The 10,396-nt window shown below is 39.9% G+C and overlaps 1 protein-coding gene across 3 annotated transcripts; it reads right to left on the bottom strand.

Moving 5' to 3' along the window:
* Positions 1-323: 323 nt before the first annotated feature.
* Positions 324-9,877, bottom strand: akap17a (A kinase (PRKA) anchor protein 17A). Of its 3 annotated transcripts, none has more exons than XM_020635644.3 (7): positions 9,730-9,877; positions 9,023-9,501; positions 6,431-6,649; positions 5,597-5,809; positions 3,534-3,682; positions 2,747-2,987; positions 324-2,637 (listed from the first exon to the last, which is right to left on the bottom strand). In XM_020635644.3, the coding sequence occupies exons 2-7, from the start codon at positions 9,359-9,361 to the stop codon at positions 1,729-1,731; spliced, it is 2,070 nt and encodes a 689-aa protein (XP_020491300.1). In that variant the 5' UTR covers positions 9,362-9,501; positions 9,730-9,877; the 3' UTR covers positions 324-1,728. The 3 variants fall into 3 exon arrangements, with proteins under 3 accessions (XP_020491300.1, XP_065818256.1, XP_065818255.1); XM_065962184.1 differs by having other exon boundaries at positions 9,605-9,864; XM_065962183.1 differs by having other exon boundaries at positions 9,023-9,864.
* Positions 9,878-10,396: the final 519 nt, after the last annotated feature.

Raw genomic sequence — 10,396 nt, 5'->3', positions numbered from 1 at the left:
GGACAGGCTGGGTTTGGGTATTTAAGATCACTTCTCAGAGTCTCTCTCTCTCTCGTCAACACTAACTTTGGTTTGTGGTCTTTGTTTTAACTCCACAACACCACACACAGTCACCATTGCATCACCACTGATTTACAGACTGCATATTCTTTTATGAAGATATTTTGCCTAAGTTTTCAATAAATGTTCACTTAAATAACTTTAAAACTTTGTTGTCTCTCAGTTTGTCCAGCTCACTGAGCCTGGGTTGTAACACTTGATATTATAGTGAGTAGATGAAACAAGTCCATCTCTAACAAAAAAAAAGGAAACATATCTTCTGAAATGTTTAAGCCTGGATTTTTTTATTTTGACCCTGAATGGAAAACATGCTCTTGTAGATCATGAGCATACAGTACACAGAACAAATGAGCTTTGCCATGACTAGTCATTCATGTCTCCATGCCAACAGAACTTTTTTCACTTGACAGACTTTCCACAAGGTGCACAAAGAACCGCTTGCTGAGTCAAGTAGAATATGTCTACACGCTATCATTATTTAGACTTTTACCATCAAGTATCAAGCTCGCTCATTCAAATCATTTCATCTTTAAAAACAAAAAAACATTTACTTAAAAAAAAAAAAACAACAAGCTCAGTCTTTGAAAGACGGAACGATGCAGGATCATAAAAAATTGGGGCAGCTTGTTTCAGGGATGATGTAGACATCAGTTATGTCACAACAAAATGTACAACAGTTAAAAACAAAAAAGTCAAATTAAATCTGCCGTCTGCTGGTCAGCAAAAACACAAAGAAATGTTTCTCACTTAAATTCACATTTAAAAATGGAACAGCAGCCATTCATTCAAGTCGAACAGTCCTCTTTAAAAGTCTTCCACAACTATGGCAGCCTGAAGGCCTGCAGTGTGTTTGAAAGTCCACGCTGACAACAAGTCAGCAGGAGATGCTGATTTATTTTCTCTCTCTAAGGCTACCAGTGTGGATGAACAGGGTGGTGACACATCAAAACAACAAAGACAAAGTGTTCCCCAGGAAGCGTATCATACCTCAGTGTCATCATCATGCACAAAGACAACTTGTTTTCACAAAACAGTCGTCTTTCAGGTTCAGAGTACGGTTAGACCGGCATCTCTATCTACAAATACAGCAAGGGGGGGGGCATCTTCCAAAATAATGAATATTAATGATTAAGCAGTACATGAAACATTTTGCTTGTCATTTCACTTCCCTTTTAAGTTTACGCCAAGGTGTTCTTACATTCAGAGAATAGTTTTAGAGTATTTCTGTCATGTCTTTTAGATATGGGATGTAATAATCTCCTGAGGACTAAAATATAACAGGATTTTTAAACTTGAAATTGTTCAATATATGTTGAAAAAAAAAAAGGTTGTTCTTGCATCAATCCAGTACCATGAAATGTTAAAAAATACAAACTTAAAGTTGGAAAACAACTCTCTACAATCAACTGCAGAAACGTGCGTGCCTTGGAAACACTTAAATGTGTTTTTTTTAGTCGACTTTGTGAAATAGATTTGACTATTTATACCTAAATCTATTTACACCTAAGATTAATGATGTTTGCTAAGCTGCCCCTGTTCTGCAAAAAGGCCGTTTGGTACGCTGCCACATCGCATTACTTCATTAATGAATCCAAAAATATCTATCTATCTGCTCAAAGTCATTGAACGTTAAGTTTAAGCCAAACTAAACGGATGATATTGATGAGATCAACGTCGTCTCGAGTGGCTCCTGTCTCTGCTGTTACTGTGCCTCCTGTACCTCCGGCTGTAATGACTGTGACTCCTCCTCTCTCTGCTTTTATTGCTGCTCCTGGAGCTGCCTCTGCTGTGCCTGCGATGACTATGCCTGCGGCTCCTCCCCCCGCTGTAGCTCCTCCCACTGCTGCTCCTGCTCCTGTCCCGGCTGGAGCTGGCGCTCCTACACTGGTGGCTTGGGCTGCGTCTCCTGCCACTCTGGTAACTGGAGCTCCTCCTGTGATGACTTGAACTCCTCCTACGGCGGCTGGAGCTTCTTCTTCTCCTGCTGTAGCTGTGAGAGCGCCTCCTCCTTCCCCGGCTATGGGAGTTCCTCTCTCTGTGGTAGTGGTCTCGGTCCCTCGCTCGCTCCCTGCTGTGTCTGCTCCTCGCCACCTCTTCCCTCCTTCCCTCCCGGACCTTCTTCCTGTCCTCCCCTCCTCTCCTCCCCTCTGTTGTTCTCTTTGTCCCCAAGTTGCCACTAGATTTGGATGCCGGCTTATTTTTACTCTCAACTGACTTCAATCCATTAACCAGTCCCAGGACGCCCAACATCACCTCATTTCCTACAGGTTCAGAGGACTCCTCACTTGTTTCGGGCCCATCCTGCTCCTGTGTGCCTGGAGGAGCTCTTGTCGTTTTGTTACTGCTCTTCTTCAACAGGTTGCAAAGCAGCCGGTCCCTTAGCTCCTTCTCCCTGCGCTGGAGCTCCAGTGCGCGATCCTTCTCCACCTCCACCCTCCGGAGCTCCTCCTCCTGCTTGCGTCGGCAGGCCTCCAGCTGCTGAAGGAGGGCGAGTTCCTCCTTCTGTCGAGCCCGCTCCTGCCGTTCCTGCTCTTCTCTTTCAGCCCTCTCCTTCTCCTCCTGCTGCTGCTTCAGAGTCTGGGGAAGCAGAGGAAACAATGCGAAGTTAGGAGAAATTCATCATAAGCCCAGTAAAGGTTCAAACATAAAAAACTGGATGTGTTTCGTATGTGTGCACACTCCATACCTTGGCCCTGGCCAGCAGCTCAGCGATGAGCCGGATGGATTCCAGGTTGCGCTGCGCCAACAGCAGCCTCCTCTCCTCCATGGCGATCTTCATCTGCAGCTTCTTCTGCTCCTCTTCCTGCTGCCTCCTCACTCTCTTCAGGTTCTTCCTCTCCTCTCGCTCACGCAGCTTCAGCTCTCGCTTTCGGATCTTCTCTTCCTTCTTCCGCTCCTTCTCCTCCTCCTCCTGCTCCTTATGTTTCCTGAAGCAAAGGTTCATTGTTTCTTAACACTCATTGTGAATTTGCAAAGCCTAAAACAGATTTTTTTTTTAGCTTGCAAAGAGTTCAGTAAAAGGATCTCTGAAACATTAAATGTGGATATTTATTCAAGTAAAGTTTGGTGAAAATCATGGACATAGGAAAAAAAAAGGGGGCTTCCTGTCAAGCACAGCAATCCAACAAAAGAGGAGCGTCACAGTATTTTCTAATCCAACTGAACACTGATGTGAATGTTTCTTTGAAGTTCTTACGATCTTATATCATCCTCATTTATATATCATATTAAATGAATATAGTAGTAGTTCATTCAAAGTCAAACGTACGCATAAGAGCCTTGAATCCTGTTTTATGTCACAGGATGTTTTGTCAAACGTATGTAATCTCTGAAACTTGTCTTCATTATTTATATTCCAAATGTAGCCGCTTAAAAGGAAAAGCATTTCAAACTGTGTCTGACATTAAAGTATTATCCTCATCTAAATGATCATAAAGTGGCTCTCCGACTTCGGGTTGATGCTGCCGTCATACCTCTCCTCCTCCTTACGCCGCTCCTCCTCTTCCTTCTCCCGTCGTTTCTGTTCCTCTCTCTGCCTCTCCAGCTCCTGTAACTTCAGCCTCTCCATGCTCCTCTTCTTCAGAGCCAGCTCACTCAGGTGCTTGTTGGTGTCAAACGCAACCTGAAGAAAACAAATACACATGATGACAAGGTGCTCTAATGCAGTGTTTCCATGTTTTCTTGTGGTTAAGTGGATCTGTTGTACTTTTTTCTTGTGCGCCATAGTTTTGTTATTTTTAGCATGACCAGTTCAACTAAATTCAACATTTTGTCAAAGTGGAGAAATATAATAATTTGATTGATCAGATCCAGCTCTCTGTTGTTACATACAAATGGACGCTTAAAAGATTGAGGCTATTCTGGGATAACAAGGCCATCTCTCCTGTAAGAGATGGATGGAATGAGGGTGGTTTCACACCAGGGACCCAAGCCTGGATCTGAGTGCGCTTGACCCCAAAGTCCAGTCAATTTGATGAGTGTGAACACAAACGTACTGTACTCGTACTGTGCCCGAGTTCGCTTGGAGTCCGGGCATGGACTCAAGTATCGGTACCCAGGAGATGTGAACAAACAAGGAAGTGACCCACTCTGTGACATAGTTATAAATGACCCCTGTCACTTCAAAAACGGTTTCATCCTCTGAGCTGCACGGTAGATGTGGAAGTAGAAAGAAGGTCGTTGTTGGCGTCTCAGAAATAACAAAAACATCCACAGTTAGCAGGACGGACTCAGTCGGTGAGTGGTTGCATCTTCTTCTTTCTGCTTTTTGGCAGACCAACTATGCACATACTGCCACCTGCTGCATCGGACTGTGTACATACGTAATCTTGCCTAGTGTGAAAACGGCTTAATACTGGAGCATGGGCGGTTCTAGGAGGGGGCTAACAGGGGCCAGTGCCCCTGTAACACTGAGCTACGTCCTCCCTGTGGCCACCCCTCCAAAAGGAAGAACCCCCCTAATAACACATACACAGTATTTGACTGAACAAGCGGACTCACAATCTAGTATTAAATACTGTTACTGAAACAAATAGAAATCATGGTGTTTAATGATGTGTGCTATTATTTGGCATAATATAATATAATTTTTTTAAAGCGACCATCTTTGTCTATTCTTCACCTGGGTTTAATGTTCCCCTCTGACAAAACAACTGGCCTCAGTTTGGCCCCCCTCAGTATAAGTGGTCTAGAACTGCCACTGTTCTGTAGTCCACATGATATAAATAACTACACTAACTTTAAACTCACTCAGTATAATGCTGATTATCGGGTAGGATCATTTCATATGCAAGCAAGATTTAACTTTTCAAATTCACATAACAGCTGCAGAGATTATAAGATGTATTTCAATCTATTTATGAAATATCAAAACTCAACCCACTGACAATGTTTCCCAGGATCCCCGATCATTTTATGTAGAAACTCTTTGTTTCTTTAACCCTTATTTAGATTTGACAGGGAAGCTTTAGTCTAAGGATTAAGAGACCAGGCACTCCCCCTTACCGTCATTACTTTGGAAATAACGATGACACGGCTTTAATTCTCGTTTCACTTAAAGGTCTTAAAGTTGCTATGCGACTCCCCGACAACACAATCCTACTCACTGAAATTGCCAGCCTGCAGTATCACTTCATCAGCTGCAGTTCACTGGTGGCTAATTAAACAGATGCAGATGTCTGCTGTGTCCTTAGTGGTCAATCAAACCAAAAATAGCAATGTGTTAAAACAACTGCAAAGGCTGCAGTTATTAGTGATAAAAATGTACATAGTTAATAAAGTTTGAAGGAAGGATATTATGAGTTTGAGGCCTATCAGATTTAAGGTGTTTGATTGGTCGAAGAACCCTCTTGCATGACCTTATTGCTTTGCAAGAAATTAGAAGCTGTGTTCAAATGTTTTGACTTCATATTTTTGTTTTGTTTTTTTCCCCCCAGTAACATAGCTGCAGATATGGCTGTTATCTGACATGGATCATATGGAGTGAAGAAATATAATACTGAGAGTGCATTACTGGACTTAACAAAGCCAGCAGTACCTTGATGTTACAGGCCACCGCCTTTCCGTCGTCTCCTTTCAGCATCAGCTTCATGCTGCGCAGAGTGTCCATGGCCTTGGTGAATCCACAGTACTCCTGGTACTGCACATAAGCCTCAAAGTTCAGATGACCCCCAAAACTGAATGTGCTGAAGTTCTTGTCCAGCATCTCCTCCCTGTACGGGTCCAGCATGGGGATGTCGACATTACGCACCTGTAAGAAGAAAACGACATATTGTAAGACTAAAAAAGGAGAGTATTTTTTTATACTCAGTTTAGTATTGATGTTGTCGATTTGATTTACATTATCTTTTTTAGATATCTTGATTAATCTAGCCAGACTGTTTGTGTAAGATGTAACTGGGTTAAGAACAATTTGATAACTGATTAACCCATACTTAGTCCATATAATTACAAATACAGGATCTCAAACAAAGTAAATAAACCTTCACAAATATCAATGCATATTTTATCTACTGACAAGTTATGCGGGGGACTATAACACTGTTACAGACACTTTTCAACTTCATTTAGTAACAGAAAATGTTGCTTATATAAAAAGTAATGACTAGATTTGTAGAGTTATGTAACTTAAGAGTGACTGTTACTCATACAGCCTTGTCTATGTGTATTCTTGTTAAGAAATACAAAAGAAGAATAGGTCATCAGTTCTACTTTTTGGATGGTTTGTTGTTTTTACAGAAAACAAACAGTAGTGTAGTTCAGACCTGTGTTACATTCTGTCATTTCAAACTAACAAATGTCATTATGTTAAATTGGTTTTCAGTATATTTCCCATTAAATGTTCAAAAGCACAAACAGAGTCATGTACCACCTTGCCAAATGTCTGGAACACAGCAGTGAGGACCTCTTCAGACGGCCGGTCGGGGAACTGGCTGTCCTTCTCAGTGAACCAGCGGCAAGGAAGTCCCTCCAGGTGGATGGTGTCAGGCCTCTCTCCTGGCAGAGTCTCGTTCATGTCCTTGGCGTCACGGAAGAAGGAGTCCCAGTCATGTCGTGTAGGAAAGTCCACCTTATTCTCTACTGCACGAACCTGAAGAATAGAATAGAATAGAATAGAATTACTTTGTTGATCCCAAATTGGGAAATTGTGGCGTTACAGCAGCAGGTTATCCAAACACACAATATGAGTAAAAAACACAACGTTAGCAAATATAAACAAAGTAAATCAGCATGAAAAATATCAAAACTAAGAATGGGAATATATACAACCAGGATTTAATTTAGCATTACTAGTCTTAAATACAAAGATTAAATATGAAAGATTAAATGTAAATGTGCAAAAACAGAGTTTGTAAATGGACAGTATTGACATAAGTTGAAGTGCATGAGTGTAGAAAAAGGTTCATATGTGATGATGAGAAGGGTTGTTAGACAAAAAGTTTGTAGTTTATTAAAGGACAGTCACATGAAATCTAATACAGAAGCCCTACATGTCACATGATGTATTTATTTAAACTGTTTTAGACATACTCTGATACAAATGAATGGTTATTATACTGAGAACTGTTCAAAATATTGCACAAAATGTAACCGCTCTACACACTACAGCTACATCACTATCGTCTTTTGAAAACACATTTTTATCGTAAGGCCTTCTTATAATCCTTGTTTCATCCAGGATGTTTTATTTTGTTTTACTGTTAACTTTAGCCGATCTGTGTCTCGGTTGTTTCTCTTTTCTCTGTTAACTGAATGACTGCTGCACTGTTGTTTTAGTTTTCATGCTTTTTTAATAGGATTTTATTGTTGCGTAATTGTTGGGATTTTTAATTTTTTTCTGTAAAGCACTTTGTGACGTTGGTTTTAATAAATGCTTTATACATAAACTTTATTATTATTATATTTAAAAAAATAAATAACATTTTAAAATACTTTTTTTTTACCTACTGCAACTGCACTTTATAACGACTCCCCTTTAAGTAAGGACAGAAGACATTTAAACTTTTAAACTTTAGCCTGAGTTGCATATATCATATATCAAACTGTATTGCGGGCTCATGTTTTTTTGTATCGGTGGGATGTTTGTTTGTATGTGTTGTGTTGTGTGTGTGTATATATGTGTTGTGTTGTGTGTATATATGTGTTGTGTTGTGTGTGTGTGTATGTATATATGTGTTGTGTGTGTGTATATATGTGTTGTGTTGTGTGTTTGTTTGTATATATGTGTTGTGTTGTGTGTTTGTGTGTATATATGTGTTGTGTTGTGTGTGTGTGTGTATGTATATATGTGTTGTGTGTGTGTATATATGTGTTGTGTTGTGTGTTTGTATGTATATATGTGTTGTGTTGTGTGTTTGTATATATGTGTTGTGTTGTGTGTTTGTGTGTATATATGTGTTGTGTTGTGTGTTTGTATATATGTGTTGTGTGTTTGTATATATGTGTTGTGTTGTGTGTTTGTGTGTATATATGTGTTGTGTGTGTGTATATATGTGTTGTGTTGTGTGTTTGTATGTATATATGTGTTGTGTTGTGTGTTTGTATATATGTGTTGTGTTGTGTGTTTGTGTGTATATATGTGTTGTGTTGTGTGTTTGTATATATGTGTTGTGTTGTGTGTTTGTGTGTATATATGTGTTGTGTGTGTGTATATATGTGTTGTGTTGTGTGTTTGTGTGTATATATGTGTTGTGTTGTGTGTTTGTATATATGTGTTGTGTTGTGTGTTTGTGTGTATATATGTGTTGTGTGTGTGTATATATGTGTTGTGTTGTGTGTTTGTATATATGTGTTGTGTTGTGTGTTTGTGTGTATATATGTGTTGTGTTGTGTGTTTGTATGTATATATGTGTTGTGTTGTGTGTTTGTGTGTATATATGTGTTGTGTTGTGTGTTTGTATGTATATATGTGTTGTGTTGTGTGTTTGTGTGTATATATGTGTTGTGTTGTGTGTTTGTGTGTATATATGTGTTGTGTTGTGTGTTTGTATGTATATATGTGTTGTGTGTTTGTGTGTATATATGTGTTGTGTTGTGTGTTTGTGTGTATATACGTGTTGTGTTGTGTGTTTGTATGTATATACGTGTTGTGTTGTGTGTTTGTATGTATATATGTGTTGTGTGTTTGTGTGTATATATGTGTTGTGTTGTGTGTTTGTGTGTATATATGTGTTGTGTTGTGTGTTTGTATGTATATATGTGTTGTGTTGTGTGTTTGTGTGTATATACGTGTTGTGTTGTGTGTTTGTGTGTATATACGTGTTGTGTTGTGTGTTTGTATGTATATATGTGTTGTGTGTTTGTATGCTGGCTGCTGGAACACCTACATTTCCCTGCTGGGATGAATAAAGTATATCTTATCTTATGATTATTATTATTATTATTATTACAGCCTCCAACCTTAACAAAAACAGACCCTGTAATCAACAACAAACAGATTCATTTGTCCCTTCATGCCTCTTACCTTCAGTACATCAGTAAACCCACTCAGTTTGATGGTCTTCCCATCAAGCCGGCTCAGCAGGCTCTTCACCACAGTCTTGTTCTCCACCTCCCCCTCAAAGCGGATGAAGTCCATGGTGCTCTTTGAGATCCGCAGGAATGAAAACTGGTCCGGAGCCACCATGGCCTTCACTCTCTCCATGACCTCCCAGTTCGAGATGCTCTTCCCGGGCAGCTTGAGCTGCGGCAGGGCCACACTGATGGTCATCTTGGCGATAGGTTTGAGGTACAGGTTGTACTCTGCGGAGAGGCACACTGCCTCTGCAGTGTCGTGGACTATTGTGGTCATTGTTGCAGACATTTGAAGAAAGCTGGAGATAATGTACACACAGTACAGATCCTGAAGACGAGAAGCCCCTCTTCAAACAACACTTTCAACTCTCTCCAAATGCTCTGTTTGCTGGGCTGATAGTTATCCTTTTGTCCCGCAGCACCATCCGGCTTCAAAAGAAATGAAGGGAGCAATCTTTAAAAGTTCATCGAATTGTATGTCGGACAAAACATCAAGAGGAGTAAATTGCTCCAGTCAACAACTACAAGCAACCTTTTCTGTGTGTTTGCAGGCTAATCGTTAGCTTCAAGGCTCTTTATCTTTATCGCTCTGACAGCAGCAGGAAAGCTTTTAAAGCGATAACATCAGATGTCACTGCAAAATGTATCACCACCTACCTAACATTAGTCCGCCTCTTCGCAAAATACAGAATACGACTGATTTACTGTATCGATTGTTGGGAGCCAAAACACAGGAGGCAAAGAAAAATAATACATCCACCAAAAGCCACTTCCGCTTGTCGTCAACTTTGACCTCAGAATGAAACAACGAGCAGCAGCAGCATGGGGACAGTATTTACTCACAGCGACACCGTGTGGACATCAGTGGAAATGTGGAGAGGCAAGATGGGACAAGAGGAGCCTGGCAAAACATGTCCCTCAACATTGAAATTATAGTGACTTTTAAAAAAAATATATAAATTATTTTTTTTAAATAAAATAAAAATGGAATGAAAGAAAAAGAAATAGGAATAAAAATGGAAGGAAAAAAAATAAATAAATAAAAGCATACACTTGAATTACACACACACACACACACACACATACACACACACACAACATACAAAATTGCTAACCGTTATTATTACTCCCTGCTTGCCTGTTTTGTCTCTGTCTATGCTGTGCATTGTATCGTTGTGTCTCCTGTCTCCTACATACTATTGCTCTTGTCATGTCCCTCACTCGTCTTGTATTGTTCTGCATCACCTAATAAAAAAAAAAACATTAAAAAAAAAAAAAATTATTGTGACTGTCTGTTGTGTCTTATTTTTACCACCTGTCTTAT

The sequence above is a fragment of the Labrus bergylta genome, chromosome 13 (genome assembly GCF_963930695.1).
Source record: "Labrus bergylta chromosome 13, fLabBer1.1, whole genome shotgun sequence".
Lineage (NCBI taxonomy): Eukaryota > Metazoa > Chordata > Actinopteri > Labriformes > Labridae > Labrus > Labrus bergylta.
The sequence above is the reverse complement of the archived record's forward strand: the minus strand, read 5'-3'. Positions and strand labels throughout refer to the sequence as shown.